The sequence below is a fragment of the Emys orbicularis genome, chromosome 9 (genome assembly GCF_028017835.1).
Source record: "Emys orbicularis isolate rEmyOrb1 chromosome 9, rEmyOrb1.hap1, whole genome shotgun sequence".
NCBI classification, from domain to species: domain Eukaryota; kingdom Metazoa; phylum Chordata; order Testudines; family Emydidae; genus Emys; species Emys orbicularis.
In genome coordinates this window covers 45,833,911-45,853,923 of record NC_088691.1, presented here as the reverse complement: position 1 = coordinate 45,853,923, position 20,013 = coordinate 45,833,911, and the positions used below count along the sequence as shown (strand labels likewise).

Genomic DNA, 20,013 nt, shown 5'->3' with positions numbered 1-20,013 from the left:
GGGGGGGTCGATTTAAGATACGCAAATTCAGCTACGCGAATAGCGTAGCTGAATTCGACGTATCCGAGCCGACTTACCCCGCTGTGAGGACGGTGGCGAATCGACCTCCGCGGCTCCCCCGTCGACGGCGCTTACTCCTACCTGCGCTGGTGGAGTACAAGCGTCGATTCGGGGATCGATTGTCGTGTCCTGACGAGACGCGATAATTCGATCCCCAAGAGATCAATTTCTACCCACCGATTCAGGTGGGTAGTGAAGACGTAGCCTAAGAGACAACAGGTTCTGGATGTGGGGGAGCCCAGGACAACAGCGAGCGATTATAATTTGTATAACAATATCATTAGCCCAAGCCAGACCTAAAAGTGAGTCAGGCCCCAAAATTCACAAGCTTGGTTTTAAAATCACATGTGTGGGTTTTTGTTTTTTTAAATGGGGTGGTTCTCTGTGGAGACTGAGTAACATTTTCAAACTTGTTTGTGTGAGCAAGAGAGATCGACATGTACTTTTCCATATTCTAAATCAGGGGTGGCCAACCTGTGGCTCCGGAGCCACATGCAGCTCTTCAGAAGTTAATATGCAGCTTCTTGTATAGGCACCAACTCCGGGGCTGGGAGCTACAGGTGCCAACTTTCCAATGTGCTGGGGGGTGCTCACTGCTCAACCCCTGGTTCTGCCACAGGCCCGCCCCCCAACTCTGCCCCTTCCTGCCCCCTCCCTTGAGCCTGCTGTGCCCTCACTCCTCCCCCTACCTCCCAGAGCCTCCTGCATGCCACAAAACAGCTGATCGGGAGGTGTGGGGATGGAGGGGGAGGTGCTGATTGGCAGGGGCTGCTGGTGGGGGGGGAGGTGCTGGGAGTGGGGGAGCTGATGAGGGGGCTGATGACATTTTACTGTGGCTCTTTAGCAATGTACATTGGTAAATTCTGGCTCCTTCTCAGGCTCAGGTTGACTACCCCTGTTCTAAATGAAAGCCATCATTCTCACTCTAGTTAATTTATCCCACTGAAAACTAAGGCTTGACTTGTTCATAGTTGACAAGTGCCAACAGCGTGAAGAGATTTCTGCTTGTAGAGGGTTCTTCAATCTAGCAAAGAAAGGTATAATGAGAAACTGAAGCTAGACTAAAAATAAGGTGCATATTTTGAATAGTAAGGGGAATTTAACCATTAGAAAAAAATGAGAGGGGGCTATGAGGGATTCTCCATCACCAGCTATCTTAAATCCAGCTGAGCTATCATTCGTAAAGGGTGAATTATACTTCCACCCAGAAGTAATGGGCTTGATGCAGGAATTATTGACTGGGTTTCTTTGGCCTGTGGTAAGCAGGGGCTCAGACTAGATGATCGTGCTGTTCTGTTCTGGCCTTAAAAATCTATGAATCTTCACATAATCTGATGACTCCAGGAGCTGGGATTTGAAGAAAAAGACCAAATATCATGAGAACCTCACTGAATTGGTGAGTGTTAGCAACACGGGAGTGAGCAGCACATGAAGAAGCTGTTGCTGCAATAGCTTTGTCCCAGCCAGTTGAGGACCTGATTAGACTTGCACCAGAACCTTTAACTGCATGAAGCACCTTTCATCCAGCAGAACCAAACACCCCCAAGCTTACAGCTTTACCCAGTTCTGTCTCTTGCAGTGTTGTAACTCAGTTGAAGTGAATGAAGTCACACCAATTAGAGCAGTGAAAATGAGAGAACGGGGTGTTTACACTGCTGACATGAGCTATCATAGGCTATTTACCAGCGTCAGCAACATTAGCCAGGACTCACTCACCAATATAGAACTGCAGAAGAAATGTTGGGAAACCTAAGCATCCTTGGACTTTCAGGAAACCTTTGACAAGGTCTCTCACCTAAAGCTCTTAAGCAAAGGAAGCTGTCATGACTCAGTAACTGGTTAAAAGACAGGAAACAAAGGGTAGGAATAAACTGTCAAGTTTTCACAGTAGAGATAGGTAAATAATGGGGTCCCTTGAGGATCTGTACTAGGACTAGTGCTGTTCAACATATTCATAAATGAGCTGGAAAAGGGGGGTAAACAATGAGGTAGCCAAGTTTTCAGATGAAACAAAATTACTCAAAATAGTTAAGTCCAAAGCTGACTGCGAAGAATTACAGATCTCACAAAACTGGGTGACTGGACAACATAAGAACGGCCATACTGCGTCAGACCAAAGGTCCATCTAGCACATGTGCCCTAGAGGAAATGAACAGAACAGGTCATCATCAAGTGATCCATCCCCTGTCACCCATTCCCAGCTTCTGGCAAACAGAGGCTAGGGACACCATCCCTGCCCATCCTGGCTAATAGCCATTGATGGACTTATCCTCCATGAATTTATCTAGTTCTTTTTTGAACCCTGTTATAGTCTTGGCCTTCACAACATCCTCTGGCAAGGAGTTCCACAGGTTGACTGTGTGTTGTATGAAAAAAATACTTCCTTTTGTTTGTTTTAAACCTGCTGCCTATTAAAAAAATGGCAGATGAAATTCAGTGTTGATAAATGCAAAATAATGTACATTAGAAAACATCATCCCAACTATACATAGAAAATGATGGAGTCTAAATTAGCTGTTACCCCTCAAGAAAAGAGATCTTGGAGTCATTATGGAAAACATCCACTCAATGTGCAGCAGCAGTAAAAAAAAAAAAACCTAACAATGTTAGGAACCATTAGGAAAGAGATAGATACTAAGACAGAAAAAATATCATAATGCCTCTATATCAGTGGCCAAATCAGGAAGGCCAAATCACACTTGGAGTTGCAGCTAGCAAGAGACGTTAAGAGTAACAAGAAGGGTTTCTTCAGGTATGTTGGCAACAAGAAGAAAGTCAAGGTAAGTGTAGGCCCCTTACTGAATGAGGGAGGCAACCTAGTGAGAGATGATGTGGAAAAATGTACTCAATGCTAATGTACTCAATGCTTTTTTTGCCTCTGTCTTCATAAACAAGGTCAGCTCCCAGACTGCTGCACTGGGCAGCACAGCATGGGGAGGAGATGACCAGCCCTCTGTGGAGAAAGAAGTGGTTCAGGACTATTTAGAAAAGCTGGATGAGCACAAATCCATGGGGCCAGATGCGCTGCATCCGAGGGTGCTAAAGGAGTTGGCGGATGTGATTGCAGAGCCATTGGCCATTATCTTTGAAAAATCATGGCGATTGGGGGAGGTCCCTGATGACTGGAAAAAGGCTAATGTAGTGCCCATCTTTAAAAAAGGGAAGGAGGAGGATCCGGGGAACTACAGGCCAGTCAGCCTCACCTCAGTCCCTGGAAAAATCATGGAGCAGGTCCTCAAGGAATCCATTCTGAAGCACTTAGAGGAGAGGAAAGTGATCAGGAACAGCCAGCATGGATTCACCAAGGGCAAGTCATGCCTGACTAACCTAATTGCCTTCTATGAGGAGATAACTGGGTCTGTGGATGAGGGGAAAGCAGTGGATGTGTTATTCCTTGACTTTAGCAAAGCTTTTGATATGGTCTCCCACAGTATTCTTGCCAGCAAGCTAAAGAAGTATGGGGTGGATGAATGGACTGTAAGGTGGATAGAAAGCTGGCTAGATCGTCAGGCTCAACGGGTAGTGATCAATGCTCCATGTCTAGTTGGCAGCCAGTATCAAGTGGAGTGCCCCAAGGGTCGGTCCTGGGGCCGGTTTTGTTCATTATCTTCATTAATGATCTGGAGGATGGTGTGGACTGCACTCTCAGCAAGTTTGCAGATGACACTAAACTGGGAGGAGTGGTAGATACGCTGGAGGGTAGGGATAGGATACAGAGGGACCTAGACAAATTAGCAGATTGGGCCAAAAGAAACCTGATGAGGTTCAACAAGGACAAGTGCAGAGTCCTGCACTTAGGACGGAAGAATCCCATGCACTGCTACAGACTAGGTACCGAATGGCTAGGAAGCAGTTCTGCAGAAAAGGACCTAGGGGTTACAGTGGACGAGAAGCTGGATATGAGTCGACAGTGTGCCCTTGTTGCCAAGAAGGCTAACGGCATCTTGGGCTGTGTAAGTAGGGGCATTGCCAGCAGATCGAGGGAAGTGATCATTCACCTCTATTCGACATTGGTGAGGCCTCATCTGGAGTACTGTGTCCAGTTTTGGGCCTCACACTACAAGAAGGATGTGGAAAAATTGGAAAGAGTCCAGCGGAGGGCAACAAAAATTATTAGGGGGCTGGAGCACATGACTTATGAGGAGAGGCTGAGGAAACTGGGATTGTTTAGTCTGCAGAAGAGAAGAATGAGGGGGGATTTGATAGCGGCTTTCAACTACCTGAAATGGGGTTCCAAAGAGGATGTATCTAGACTGTTCTCAGTGGTAGCAGATGACAGAACAAGGAGTAATGGTCTCAAGTTGCAGTGGGGGAGGTTTAGGTTGGATATTAGGAAAAACTTTTTCACTAGGAGTGTGATGAAGCAGTGGAATGGGTTACCTAGGGAGATGGTGGAATCTCCTTCCTTAGAGGTTTTTAAGGTCAGGCTTGACAAAGCCCTGGCTGGGAAGATTTAGTTGGGAATTGGTCCTGCTTTGAGCAGGGGCTTGGACTAGATGACCTCCTGAGGTCCCTTCCAAGCCTGATATTCTATGATTCTATGAGTGGTCCCCAAACTCTGGGACATACCCCCCTAAGTGGGCATGGAGGAACATTCAGGGGGTGTGCGGGGCCCAGGCCTGCCCCAACAGGGGCTGGGGAGGAAGCACCACCTCGCCCCACTCTGCCCCCAGCTCCGCTGTGGCCCCGCCCTTAGCTGCAGCCCCAGTCCCAGCCACGGCTCCGCTCCCAGCAGCAGTCTCAGCTGCAGCTTTGGCCTCGGCCCCTGGCTTCTAGACTCAGGCCCTGGCTGTGGCCCCACTCCTGGCCGCAGCTCCACTCCTGACCACAGCCCCAGCTTCAGCCCCAGCTCCACTCCTGGCCGCAGACCCGCTTCTCTGGCCCCGACCCCGGCTCCAGCCACACCTCCCGACCGCAGCCCTAGCCCTGGCTCCCGACCACAGCCCCGACTCCCGACCCCAGTCCTGGCTGCAGTTCCTCTCCTGTCCCCGGCTCCTGGGGTGGGGGAGGGGGCAGACAGATTGCATTATGGGTAAGGGGAGGCACTGCTCTATATATACATCCCTGGTATGCTCACACCTTGAATTCTGCATGCAGTTCTGGTGGCCCCATCTCAAAAAAGATGCATTAGAGTTGGAAAAAATACAGAGAAGGGCAACAAAAATGGTTAGAGATATGGAACAACTTCTATACAAGGAGAGATTTAAAAGCCTGGGACTGTTCAGTTTAGAAAACAGATGAGTAAGGGGGGGACATGACAGAGGTCTTTAAAATTATGACTAGTTTAGAATAAGTGAATAAGCAAGTGTTATTTACCCCTTCACATACCACAGGAGCCAGGGGGGTCACCTGATGAAATTAATAGTTAGTAGTTTAAAACAAACAAAAGGAAGTACTTCTTCAAACAACACAGTCCACCTGTGGCACTTGTTGCCAGGGGATGTCGTGAAGGCCAAAAAAGAAGTAGATAAGTTAATGGAAGATAGGTCCCTGAGTGACTATTAGCCAGGATGGTCAGGGACACAACCTCATGCTCTGGGTGTTCCTAAACTTGCAATGGCCAGAAGATGGATCACTCATGGAGCAGGTCCTCAAGGAAACCATTTTGAAGCACTTGGAAGAGAGGAAGGTGATCAGGAACAGTTAACATGGATTCACCAAGGCAAAGTCATGCCTGACCAACCTGATTGCCTTCTATGATGAGATAACTGTCTCTGTACATATGGGGAAAGCAGTGGATGTGATATATCTTGACTTTAGCAAAGCTTTTGATACAGTCTCCCACAGTATTATTCCCAGCAAGTTAAAAAAGTATGGATTGGATGAATGGACTATAAGGTGGATAGAAAGCTGGCTAGATTGTCGGGTTGGCAGCCGATATCAAGTGGAGTACCCCACGGGTCGGTCCTGGGGCCGTTTTTGTTCAACATCTTTATTAATGATCTGGATGATGGGATGGATTGCACCCTCAGCAAGTTCACAGATGACGCTAAGCTGAGGGGAGAGGTAGGTACGCTGAAGGGTAGGGATAGGGTCCAGAGTGACCTAGACAAATTGGAGGATTGGGCCAAATGCAATCTGATGAGGTTCAACAAGGACAAGTGCAGAGTCCTGTACTTAGGAAGAAAGAATCCCATGCATTGCTACAGGCAGGGGACTGACTGGCTAAGCAGCAATTCTGCAGAAAAGGACTTGGGGATTACAGTGGATGAGAAGCTGGATATGAGTCAGCAGTGTGCCCTTGTTGCCAAGAACATTAACGGCATATTGGGCTGTATTAGTAGGAGCATTGCTAGCAGATCGAGGGAAGTGATTATTCCCCTCTATTCGGCACTGATGAGGCCACATCTGTAGTATTGCGTCCAGTTTCCCCCCCCCCCCCACTACAGAAAGGATGTGGACAAATTGGAGAGTCTAGCGGAGGGCAACAGAAATGATCAGGGGGCTGGGGCACATGATTTACAAGGAGAGGCTGAGGGAACTGGGCTTGTTTAGTCTGCAGAAGAGAAGAGTGAGGGGGGATTTGATAGCAGCCTTGAAGGGGGGTTCCAAAGAGGATGGAGCTCAGCTGTTTTCAGTGGTGGCAGATGACAGAACAAGGAGCAGTGGTCTCAAGTTGCAGTGGGGGAGGTCTAGGTTGGATATTAGGAAATACTATTTCACTAGGAGGGTGGTGAAGGACTGGAATGGGTTACCTAGGGAGGTGGTGGAATCTCTATCCTTAGAGGTTTTTAAGGCCCGTCTTGACAAAGCCCTGGCTGGGATGATTTAGTTGGTGTTGGTCCTGCCTTGAGCAGGGGGTTGGACTAGATGACCTCCTGAGGTCTCTTCCAACCCTAATCTTCTATGATTCTATGATAAATTGCCCTGTTCTGTTAATTTCTTCTAAAGCATCTGACACCGGCCACTGTCGGAAATGGACCGTTGATCTGGCCTAGTATGGCCATTCTTATGTTCTAAATAATGTGACCAGGTGTTTAGTCAAGGCACTAAAGTGAATGCTTCTCTTGAAAGAATGTGATCTACAATCACTACACCACTGGGAGGGTTTGCAAGCACTCTGGAGGGCAGGATTAGATTTCAGAAGGTCTTGATCAGGTGAGGAATTGGTCTGAAATCTAAAAGATGAAATTCTGTGAAAATAAGTGCAAAGTGCAACATTTAGAAAGCAAAACTCAAATGCACAACCACAAAATGGGGAATAACTGGCCGGGTGCTTGTACTGTGGGCAAGGATCTGGGGTGCTAGTGGGTCACTGATGGAATATGAGCGATGCAGTTGTGAAAAAGGGTCATATAGTTAGGGATGTATTAACAGGAGTGGGGTATCTGAGACAGGGGAGGGAACTGTCCCGCTCTGCTCCACACTGGTGAGCCCTCAGCTGCAGAACTGCGTCCAGTTCTGGGCACTACACTTTTAGAAAGAGGACAAGTTGGAGAATGTCCCATAGGACTACAGCTCCCAGCATGCCCTGGGAAGGGCAGGCCGCGCTATAGGACTAGAGCTCCCGGCGTACCGAGGGGCCGGCGTGCCGTTGGTCCGCACAGGCGGAAGGGCGCGGAGCCGGCTCGGGGCCCGATGGAGGCGGCCGCGCCGCTGCCCCCGGTCTATGTCTGTAGCCCGGAGTACCTGACGCTGTGCGACTCGCTCTGCAAAGTGTCTAAACGGGTGGGTGAGCGGGGGGCCCTGTGGGGGGCAGGGTAGGACACTGGAGTGTGGCGTGGGGAGCTTGGGGGGGGACTTTGTGGGAGGCGGCGTGGGGAGGGGCTTTGTGGGAGGTGGCGTAGGGAGCTTGGGGGGGGCTTTGTGGGAGGCGGCGTGGGGAGCTTGGGGGGGGCTTTGTGGGAGGCGGCGTGGGGAGCTTTGGGGGGGGGCTTTGTGGGAGGCGGCGTGGGGAGCTTTGGGGGGGGGCTTTGTGGGAGGCGGCGTGGGGAGCTTGGGGGGGGGCTTTGTGGGAGGCGGTGTGGGGAGCTTGGGGGGGGGCTTTGTGGGAGGCGGCGTGGGGAGCTTTGGGGGGCCCTGTTGGGAGCAGGGTGGGGCGGTGCGGTGTGAGGAGTTTGGGGGCGGGGAGCTGTGATGGGCTGGGTGGGAAGCTTGGGGCGTCTTGTGTGGGGTGGGGTTTCTGGGTGGAGGTGGCAGAGGGTATTGGGCCCTGGGGAGCAGGCTGTGACTTTCCCATCCCAGCTGAGACGGGGTTGGTGTAATCCAGCGGCCTGGGAGTAGCAGTAGGGTGGGTATAAAAACAGTGTGAAGTGAAGTACCCTCTCCGCCCCCCATGCCAGTGAGAACGTCTGTGTTATAATTGTTATTTGTATATCTGGAGGCCCTGCCCGAGATCAGGGCACCCTTGTGCCCAGCCCCACACAGACACATAGCAAGAGATGCTCCCTGCTCCAGAGCCTCAGCTGGCTGAGGGGAAAAGTGGAGCTGCCAAGTGGAAAAGATTTATGTGACGAAATAGCAATATGGGAGCTAATGTACCCCAGAAAGCTTTGTAAGGATCTTTAAAACCTGGCTAAGGGAGAAATCGGGAACAGGGAACCTTGTTTAGAAAAACGGGGCATAAATCTGTTTTGCTTTGATAATGTTTATGTAAAAATCTTCTCCTCTTCCCTGTGCTTAACTCCAGAGGGGGGATCTCAGCAGACCTGGCAGCCTCTAACCAAGCTACAGAGGGTCCTGTGGCACCTTTAAGACTAACAGAAGTATTGGGAGCATAAGCTTTCGTGGGTAAGAACCTCACTTCTTCAGATGCAAGAGTTTGCAAGGCTTGCATCTGAAGAAGTGAGGTTCTTACCCACGAAAGCTTATGCTCCCAATACTTCTGTTAGTCTTAAAGGTGCCACAGGACCCTCTGTTGCTTTTTACAGATTCAGACTAACACGGCTATCCCTCTGATACTTCTAACCAAGCTGTTGTGTTCCAGTCTCTTGGATTGCCAGCGTCTCCTGGTGTGGAGGAGAGCACCACATGCTAGGACATTTTCAGTGTCCTCTGATCCAGGGAAGCCTAAGTGCATACAAAACTTCTGCTAGCTGAAAGAGTGAAACAGGCTTGAGGATAACTCCCCCTTGCTTGAGTAGTGCCAAAATTAGGGTGTTGGCTTGAGACAGACAGCTCCCAAATAAACCTGGATAAGATCTTTATACCAAACTCTGCACCCCCATGTATTCTGCAAATGCCACATTCTTCAGAAGAACTATTTCACATGTAACAGGAGTACTTGTGGCACCTTAGAGACTAACAAATTTATTAGAGCATAAGCTTTCGTGGGCTACAACCCACTTCTTCGGATGCATATAGAGTGAAACATATATTGAGGAGATATATATACACACATACAGAGAGCATGAACAGGTGGGAGTTGTCTTACCAAGTCTGAGAGGCCAATTAAGTAAGAGAGGAGGGGGAAAAAAAAAAAAAAAAAACTTTTGAAGTGATAATCAAGATAGCCCAGTACAGACAGTTTGATAAGAAGCAAGTGTGAGAATACTTACAAGGGGAGATAGATTCAATGTTTGTAATGGCTCAGCCATTCCCAATCCCTATTTAGCCCTGAGTTGATTGTGTCTAGTTTGCATATCAATTCCAGCTCAGCAGTCTCTCGTTGGAGTCTGTTTTTGAAGTTTTTCTGTTTTAAGATAGCCACCCGCAGGTCTGTCATTGAATGGCCAGACAGGTTAAAGTGTTCTCCCACTGGTTTTTGAGTATTATGGTTCCTGATGTCAGATTTGTGTCCATTAATTCTTTTGCGTAGAGACTGTCCGGTTTGGCCAATGTACATGGCAGAGGGGCATTGCTGGCACATGATGGCATATATCACATTGGTAGATGTGCAGGTGAACGAGCCCCTGATGGTATAGCTGATGTGATTAGGCCCTATGATGGTGTCACTTGAATAGATATGTGGACAGAGTTGGCATCGGGCTTTGTTACAAGGATAGGTTCCTGGGTCAGTGTTTTTGTTCAGTGATGTGTGGTTGCTGGTGAGTATTTGCTTTAGGTTAGGGGGTTGTCTGTAAGCGAGGACAGGTCTGTCTCCCAAGATCTGTGAGAGTAAAGGATCATCTTTCAGGATAGGTTGTAGATCTCTGATGATGCGCTGGAGAGGTTTTAGTTGGGGGCTGAAGGTGACAGCTAGTGGTGTTCTGTTATTTTCTTTGTTGGCCCTGTCTTGTAGGAGGTGACTTCTGGGTACTCGTCTGGCTCTGTCAATCTGTTTTTTCACTTCAGCAGGTGGGTATTGTAGTTTTAAGAATGCTTGATAGAGATCTTGTAGGTGCTTGTCTCTATCTGAGGGATTGGAGCAAATGCGGTTATATCTTAGAGCTTGGCTGTAGACAATGGATCGTGTGGTGTGTCCTGGATGGAAGCTGGAGGCATGTAGGTAAGTGTAGCGGTCAGTAGGTTTCCGGTACAGGGTGGTATTTAAGTGACCGTCGCTTATTAGAACAGTAGTGTCCAGGAAATGGACCGCTTGTGTGGATTGATCTAGGCTGAGGTTGATGGTGGGATGGAAATTATTGAAATCATGGTGGAATTCCTCAAGGGCTTCTTTTCCATGGGTCCAGATGATGAAGATGTCATCAATGTAGCGCAAGTAGAGTAGGGGCGTTAGGGGACGAGAGCTAAGGAAGCGTTGTTCTAAGTCAGCCATAAAAATGTTGGCATACTGTGGGGCCATGCGGGTACCCATAGCAGTGCCGCTGACTTGAAGGTATATATTGTCCCCAAATGTGAAATAGTTGTGGGTGAGGACAAAGTCACAGAGTTCAGCCACCAGGTTAGCTGTGACATTATCGGGGATACTGTTCCTGATAGCTTGTAGTCCATCTGTGTGTGGAATATTGGTGTAGAGGGCTTCTACGTCCATAGTGGCCAGGATGGTGTTTTCTGGGAGATCACCGATGGATTCTAGTTTCCTCAGGAAGTCAGTAGTATCTCGAAGATAGCTAGGAGTGCTGGTAGCGTAGGGTCTGAGGAGAGAGTCCACATAACCAGACAAGCCTGATGTTAGGGTGCCAATGCCTGAGATGATGGGGCGTCCAGGATTTCCAGGTTTATGGATCTTGGGTAGCAAATAGAATGTCCCTGGTCGGGGTTCTAGGCATGTGTCTGTACAGATTTGTTCCTGTGCTTTGTCAGGGAGTTTTTTTAGCAGATGGTGTAGTTTCTTTAGGTAATCCTCAGTGGGATCAGAGGATAATGGCCTGTAGAATGTGGTGTTAGAGAGCTGTCTAGCAGCCTCTTGGTCATATTCCAATTTATTCATGATGACGACAGCACCTCCTTTGTCAGCCTTTTTGATAATGATGTCAGGGTTGTTTCTGAGGCTGTAGATGGCGTTGTGTTCAGCATGGCTGAGGTTATGGGGCAAGTGATGTTGCTTATCCACAATTTCAGCCTTTGCACGTTGACGGAAGCAATCTATGTAGAAATCCAGTCTGTTGTTTCGACCGTCCGGAGGAGTCCACGCAGAATCCTTTTGTTTGTAGTGCTGGTAGGGGGGATTCTGTGGGTTAGTATGCTGTTCAGAGGTATGTTGGAAATATTCTTTGAGTCGGAGACGTCGAAAGTAGGATTCTAGGTCACCGCAGAACTGTATCATGTTCGTGGGTCTGGAGGGACAAAAGGAGAGGCCCCGAGATAGGACAGACTCTTCTGCTGGGCTAAGAGTATAGCTGGAAAGGTTAACAATATTGCTGGGTGGGTTAAGGGAACTACTGTTGTGGCTCCTTGTGGCATGTAGCAGTTTAGATAGTTTAGTGTCCTTTTTCCTTTGTAGAGAGGCAAAGTTTGTCTTGTAAATGGCATGTGAAAAGGAGTGAGTGGATGTTCAAGCCTTGTATCTGTATTGCTGTTTAGGTTTCTCCAAGGCTGCCTATAACCATAGTTTTCAAGCACTAAACCCATCCAAGTCACACTGGAAAGGAAATCCACATAAGGGTGGGGGAGAAGAAATATTTGAGTGATTCCTTTTACTTAAAAAAAAAAAAAAGGAAAACAAAGAAAAGGCTCTTTGAAGCTGTTCAGGAGTGGTTGACATAGTCCCTGGGAGATGGATCAGTGGGCAGAGTCCAAGTGAGATGGTCAAAGATGCATGATAAATGCAGTGTATCACATGGATGTCACCTGCGTGTCACCCTTTGGGTTTGTTTTTATTTTATTTTTAATTTATTGGGATTTTCATTTTTTATTAATGTTTAAAAAAAAAAAAAAAACCTGGAGAAAATAGGTAGAAACTGAAATCAAAGGGCGGAGTGGGGGTGGGGGGAAGCCGAGTCTTACCATGTGGCAGTAGCCTTCCACTCCCTGCAGCGGTCCAGCCCTTTCAGCTTCCAGGACTTAGCTCCCCGCTTGTCTCATTCTGCCACTGTGCGGAGGAAGCAGATGGGGCCACGGTGAAGGGCTGAGTTCTGAAGGGGAGCAGAAGGCTGCACCCCTGACTACTGGCCCCTGGTGTATAGAGCCCCTCCTAACCTGGCTCACCCTTCCACACAGCCCCATCCGGTTTTCCTGCAAAAAAATTCCTGGGTCCTGAAAAAGCCAAAATTTGTAAAATCAGTAAAACCTGAATATTGTTTTTTTCAAAACCCAGGAATTTTGGGGGGAAATTGGTAAAGACTAATAATGAAGGATCTTTGGTACATAGCACCATTTCAGTTTAGGATCTCTGACATATCTGCTCTATGTTTGTGTGGGGATTAGGTTGCAAGCTGCTGGGTTAGGGACATTCTTCTACGTATGGCGCAGGCCTACTTGGTAACCCTTGCATAACTTGGTAACCTGTGCTCTTACATTTCTATTCTGTAGGCCAGTATGGTGCATTCTTTGATCAAAGCATATTCCTTACTCGACCACATGAGGTAAGTCACATCATCTATTTCCTGAAGAGTGTATGCTAATTGCCTGATCCTATAGGTGTTGAGTATCCTCAGCTCTCCGGGAACTCAGTGCCATGCCGCATAGTGCAGGATTGGGCCCTGCATTCTGTGCATTCATAAAACCCATACACTGACTTCTTGTGTTGTTGATTTGTACGCAGTTTGCTTGTTCTGCTAAATGGACAGTGTTACAGTAGTTATGACAAATGCGATTTATCATCAGACCACAGAATCTGATGAGAAAAGTCTTCCAGGTACTAAATATCTAGTGCCTTTTTTTTTTTTTTTTTATTAAATGTGTCGTGCCATGCCATCTTCAACTTTTATTAATGAGTGACAGTGACCAAGCACTGATTAGCTTTCCCGCTGCTAGTAGAGCCTGATGGGCAGCTGGGAAACCAGCATAGACCATGTCAGCTTCTCGCTGCTGCTTGAGAACAGTCTAGCCAGGTCTTAGAGCTATTCGTGGGGTACAAAGGACTCAGGCAGAGGTTTGGAGTAGGGTATTGAAGAGCCTTTCCCTCAGGAGAGTGATAGAACCTCTGAGCAGCGTCCAGCAATAGCATCTTAAAGGAATCCCAGCTCTTCTTTGAATGCTTGTTCATGTCGATTCCATTCTAGGTGTGTGCACGTGCCCGGTCATTGGAGATTTTTTTCTTAGTGGTATCCGTAGGGTTGGCAGTGGTGCCCCCATGAGTGCCATGCTCATGCGCTGGTATATCAGGCGCCGACGATCCTACGCCCTCTCAGGGCTTGGCTACACTTGCAGATGTAGAGCGCTGAGAGTTAAACCAGCCCTTGGAGACTGCAGCAGGGAAAGCGCTGCCATGTGTTCACACTGTCAGCTGCAAGCGCACTGGCGTGGCCACATTTGCGGCACTTTCAGCGGCATTGGGAGCAGTGCATTATGGGCAGCTATCTCACAGAGCACCTCTTCCCATTCTGGCGCTGTGGCTTGTGGGAAGGGGGCGGGAGGATGTGGGACATTCTGGGTCCTGTCCTAATGCCCCGTGATGCATCGCTTCGCATCCCAGCAATCCCTGTGCTTCCGTCCACATTTGGCGCCATCTTTCAACGTTTTTTGTACTGTGTGCTCTGTCTTCTCTTTCGGTCTGTGGAAATGGATCCCGAACTGCTGAGGAATATGCTGATGGGTCTCGCCAGCACGTCACGAATTGCAGTCGAGTTACTCCTTAAGCTACGAAGTGACAGTGAGGAGTCCGATGATGATGTCCACTCACATAATGCTTACGACACGAGATTGCTTGTGGCATTCACGGACATGCTCACCACCGTGGAATGCCGCTTTCGGGCTTGGGAAACAAGCACTGAGTGGTGGGATCACATCGTCATGCAAGTCTGGGATGACGAACAGTGGCTGCAGAACTTTTGGATGAGAAAAGCCACTTTCATGGGACTGTGTGCTGAGCTTGCCCCCACCCTGCGGCGCAAGGACACGAGATTGAGAGTTGCCGAGAGAAGCGGGTGCTGGTTTGTGAAGCTACAGGTGGACTGGGTGGTGAAGCTACAGATGTTGGAGGCTGCTGGTGGCAATAAGAACCCGGATGTTGGGGAAAGTGGGTTGGTGGTGACATGGGGGCACAAGGGAAAGAGTTTTGGGACAAGAGCTGCAGGGGGGGAGCGGGCGCGGATATGCTCCGCCTGCATTGCTACGAGCACCTGTATCGAGTCCACTTGGTGCTCCATGATACTTAGCAGCTGCTCTGTGCTTTGGTGCCGGCGATCTGCATTCTGCTGGTGGACCCTCCTTTCACTCTCCCGCCACTCCTGCACTTTTTGATTTTCATTAAGGGACTGCTGCATGACTTCATGTAGCATGTCCTCTTTGCTTCTTCGCGGATGCTTCCTGATTCTTTGGAGTCTTTCAGCCGTTGATAACAAGGACGGCTGGAATCTCAAGGTTGCATCTGTAAAGCCAAAATGCAACACTTAACAGAGGCAGCATTGTTCACACCAGACAGAGCAATGATTCGGCCATACTTAAAGACAAGCACAGTGTACACAATAGTAGAAATTGCCCATCCCAAAGTGAGCACGCATAACCCACAAGAGCCCCAAAATGGTGAGTAAGCACAGGGGCAAGGGGGACTGATTGTTTCACGGCTGTACTGTCCTCTGGGGTTCTGTGCCTTGGGGAGAGCCAACAGCTGCAGGGGGCCCCTATACTCAACACTGTCCCCACATTTTCCACAGGATAAGTTGGTCCTGGAAGATATCTCGCTGCTGAGGGTGACCTGGGAAGCAAGGGAGGGTCTTCTACTACAATGTGGCTTCCGCCCTGGCCCATATGCAGCTTGCCTGTGTGCAGCAATGGTCTCCCCGCCCCTCACGGCACAGTGGCATGGACATGTTAGCATTACTGGGACGAGGAGCATAGTAGCTCTGCCAAGGAACCTGCGCAAGCGGATAGCCCAGCTTCTGCATGAGACCTTTGAAGAGATCACTGAGGCCGATTACCGCGATGTGAGAGAGTACATCACCGCCCTATTTCGCATCTAGGCATGCATGCAGTCCTAACCCTCCTTGCCCCAAGAGACCGCACTGAACAACTTCCTTCCCAAAATAAAAGTTGCTTACCGGGCACCTCCTCTGGTGTTTGTTCTTCCCCAAGCACCATTCTCTGCAACTGGCTACCTTCCTCCTGGCTTGAAAACAGCTCTTGGCTGCATGCATCTAGGAATGCCGGGCTGTCTCCCTCCTCCTCGGCACCCTCGCTCCCACTTTCCTCCTCCTCCTGCCTTGTTGAACTGCGCTCTGAAGTGTCCATGGTGGTACTCAGAGTGGAGGTGGGGTCACCCCCAAGTATTGCGTCCAGCTCTTTGTAGAAATGGCAGGTTGCGGGGGCAGCACCGGAGCGGCGGTTTGCCTCGCGTGCATTCCGCAGCTCCTTCACTTTAACCCTGCACTGCAGTGCGTCCTGGTCATGGCACCTTTCCATCATGTCCCTTGAAATCTGCCCGAAGGTATCGTAATTCCTACAACTGGAGTGCAGCTGGGACTGGACAGCTTCCTCCCCCCAAACACTGATGAGGCCCAGCACCTTGCCATTGCTCCATACTGGGGATCGCCTGGCATGTGGAGGCATGGTTACCTGGAAAGATTCGCTGAGATCGCTCCACCCCTGGCTGAGCAAAGAGGAAGGGGATTTTCAAAGTTCCTAGAGAATTTAAAGGGCGGATCTGACGGTTTGTCACCTGAGGTCAGGGCAGTAGAGTTCAAAGTGATGACCAGAGTGGCTAGACAAGGTATTGTGGGACACTTCTGGAGGCCAATCAGAGCGCATTAATAGACTAGGGCATCCCCACCAGCGGTGCTCCAGCCGGGGCGCAGCAAGTGTTATACCTCTCATGGAGGTAGATTACCAGGAGTGCTCCAGCCGCGGAGTCCAGGCGCTCTACGTGCCTTGCCAGTGTGGACGCGTCATGAGTTAGGGCACCCAGGGCTGTTTTAATGCGCTCTAACTTGCAAGTGTATCCAAGCCCATAGTTCCTTCTTACCGCCTGTGGTGATTAGTCGGAGTGCCTTTCCTTGCATTGCTAGGGCTAGCGGTTTTCGTCTTACTGACTTCGAGCCTTAGGGCCTTGTAAATAGTTTATAGTAGTTAGTGTTAAGTAGTTGTTAAGTGTAGTTAGCAGTTAGAGTCCCAGTAGGGACTTCACCCCAGGTAAGCCCTGCACGGGCTGCAACAAGCCTATGCTTGTGAGTGACCCCCATAGCAGCTGCCTCAAGTGCCTGGGGGAATCACACGATAGAGATAAGTGCTGAATTTGTAAAAATTTGCGGTCCCGCATGGAGAAGGAGCGGGATATTCATTTACCGGTTCTCCTCATGGAGTCTGCCCTTCGTCCGGCTTCCATGCCGTCCCACCAGGACTCACTGAGTGCCTCGGTGTGCTCCCGGCACCGGGCTCCGCCCAGCACCATTCCCCGTCGCCAGTGCCCAAAAAGAAGGCTAGGAAGCATGGCTCCCTGGCATCAGGCAAGAAGGGATATGGGTCCCTGGGCAAGGGACCCACTTTGAGCCACACGGCCACTCTGGAGCCCCACGCTTGTGCCTCCCCGGTCCGGGCCCTTAGCCCCTTGAAAGATCCACCACCAACTCCCGGGAGCGGCATGGGACCTAAACCCCCGGATGGCACCGACGCCTTCACAAGCTTCCCCGGGCTGAGAGAGCAAAGGCCTCTGCCTGCACCCCAATGCAGCATGTGTCTCAGAAACTGATAAAGGCTCCCCACGGGGGCAGGCCAGCTGCTAAGATCCCTCGGGGTAGTAGAGCACTGTCGATCCCCCGAGATGAAGCAACGCTCTCCACCTCCGCACCGCAGGTCACCGGAATCACAGCCTAGACCCTCTGGGGCTCATCCTAGGTCACCGGCACTGTGATCGCGGTCCCCACCATCTCAGCATGGATCGCCTAGAGGAAGATGCTGGTCTCCGTACGACCGGCACTGTTTGCCCTCCCACCAGTCGTCCTCTCGGCGCAGGTTCCGACCTTGTGGGAGTGCTCCCCGTCGCGTTTCTGGTCCCCCCGGCACCGGTCCCCTCGATACCAGCACCAATCCCCTCGCTCCAGGCACCGGTCTCTGGCGGCGACAGTCAGCAAACAAACTCAGGCGTTGACGGCCCCACCGTGGTCACCGGAAGGGGATTCCTCTGGCACGGAATCTCAGTTCAGCCCCTCGCCTAGACTGCACCAGTGCAAGTGGACACCCTAGGCAGCCTGGCCAGTGGCCAGGGCAGTGGCTTTACTGGAGCGCGTGGGGAGTGCTGGTTATGGCATTGCCCCCTTCACACCGCTCATCGGCCACTGCCTCGGAGCAACAGCTGGTGGCACCAATGGCACCAGGCTTCGTGCATCAAGCACGACTCAGAGGTCAAGGCAGAGGAAACTGCGCCCACCCCTAAGCCTCTCTCCCCCGGCGGTGCAATCGTCATCTTCGTCCCCAGTTGAGGCTGTTGCAGGACCCTCGAGGGCCAGCCCACTGGATGATTTTAAAGAACTCCAAGCCCTGCTTCATCGGCTGGCTGAGAACTTGGGCCTGGAGGTGGAGAAAATGGCTGAGCAGGTGGACATTTTTTTTTTTTTTTTTTGATGTCCTGTCAGCCTCTACCCCAGTCCGTGTCGCACTACCAGTGCATGACGGTGTCCTCAAGAATGCCAAGCTCCTTTGGCAAACCCTCTTACCCATCCTTCCCACCTCGAAAAGGGCCAAAAAGAAATACTTTGTCCCGGCCAAAGGATCTTAATACCTTTACACCCACTCTCCTCCGGACTCGCTGGTGGCCTCCACGGCCAATGAAAAAGATAAACAAGGTCATACCAGCTCGACACCCCCCCACCACCAAAAACAGAGAGGCAAAAAGATTGGACTTGTTTGGAAGAAAAATTCATTCAACTGCCAGCCTGCAATTCCAGGTGGCGAACCATCAGGCCCTCCTAGGGAGATACGGAGGGAGTCCCATAAATTAAAATTGTAAGTTCAGAGTCCTTCCCGTCGGGCTTGGCCCAGGAATTTGGCACCCTGGTGGAGGGTGCTCCCTCCAGATGGTGTGGGACGTGGCTGACTCCACAGCTAAGGTGCTAACGTCGTCGGTGGTTATGAGGCAGACCTTGCTACAAGACCTCCCATTTGATGGGGTTGGTCTTTTCTCAGAATAGAAGGATGCGAGGCTGCGTGGGTTGAAGGACCTCGGGCCACCCTTCGCTTGTTGGGCATGCATACACCGCAGCATGCAAGAAAGCAGTTCCGGCCATCTAGGCCTTGGCAGCCTTGTACAGGGTCTGCAAGAAGAAGGGACAGAGATGTTAGTTTCAGCCACCGTTGCCCTTCCTCTTCCCGCTCACCTGTGCAGCCCAGCCCAGCAAAACACCCTGGGGGCCAGAAGCACTCATTTTCTGGTGCGTCGCTCTCAACCGCACCGTCACCTCCCAGGATCCATCCTGCTCTTTCCTCAACCATCTTCGTCCCTTCCGTTCGGCCTGGTCCCGAGTCACCTCAGACCATTGGGTTCTAGAGATAGTGTCTTAAGGTTACACCCTGCTGTTTTTGGCCGCTCCTCCCTTCCACTCCCCGTCATTCCTGTCCCTCTTCAGGGACCCTTCATATGAGCAACTCCTCGTTCAAGAGGGGCGGTGGAGGAGGTCCCTCAGGACATGACAGGGAAGGATTCTAGTCCCGTTATTTCCTAATCCTGAAAGCAAAAAGGGGCTTCAGACCCATTTTGGACATGTGATGCCTCAGCAATTCTCTCAAGAAGTTGAAGTTTCTCGTGGTCTCCTTGGCCTCCATCATCCCCTCCCTGGATCCAGGAGACTGGTATGTTGCCCTCGACTTGAAGGATGCATATTTCCATATTCCAAGGTCACAGATGTTTCCTCCATTTCATAGTGGGGGGATGCCATTTCCAATTTATGGCGCTCCCCTTTGGCCTCTCAGCGGCTCCAAGGGTCTTCACAAAATGTATGGCACCAGTGGCCACTTACCTAAGATGTTGAGGGGTCCAGGTCTTCCCATATCTCGACAATTGGCTCATCAAGGGCAGGTCTCAGGAACAAGTGCAGAGCAGCCTCGATCTGGTGCATTCCACCTGCTGCAACCTGGGCCTGTTGATAAACGAGAAAAATTCCAACTTGAGGCCAGTCCAATGCATGGAGTTTATTGGGGTGGTTCTCAATTCCACACGAGCCAGAGCCTTTCTTCCAGAGGTGTGTCTGATCTCGCATGTGAAGAACCACCTGCTCACCACGGCTCACACCTGCCTGCAGTTGCTGGGCCACATGGCCACTTGTACATACGTGGTCAGTCATGCCTGGCTCCACCTCCGGCCTCTTCAAGCGTGGCTGGTGTCGGTTTACACCCCCAACAGACACAACATACACTGAGTAGTCAGGGTGCCGGATCACATCCTGTCATCCCTGAAGTGGTGGTTGAACCCCGGGTTGGTGTTGGAGGGTGTTCCCTTCATGGCCCCATCCCCGACCCTGGTTTCAGATGCTTCTGACCTCGACTGGGGAGCCCACCTGGGCAAGCTCAGCACTCAAGGCCGCT

General features: G+C 50.4%; 1 protein-coding gene across 1 annotated transcript in view; it reads left to right on the top strand.

Moving 5' to 3' along the window:
• Window positions 1–7,625: 7,625 nt before the first annotated feature.
• HDAC8 (histone deacetylase 8) overlaps window positions 7,626–20,013 on the top strand; it is a 79,097-nt gene continuing 66,709 nt past the window's right edge. The window contains exons 1-2 of the mRNA XM_065410948.1: window positions 7,626–7,728; window positions 12,874–12,926. Of these exons, the coding sequence (XP_065267020.1) occupies window positions 7,639–7,728; window positions 12,874–12,926 (143 nt within the window). The 5' untranslated portion in view covers window positions 7,626–7,638. The remainder of the gene's footprint in view (window positions 7,729–12,873; window positions 12,927–20,013) is intronic.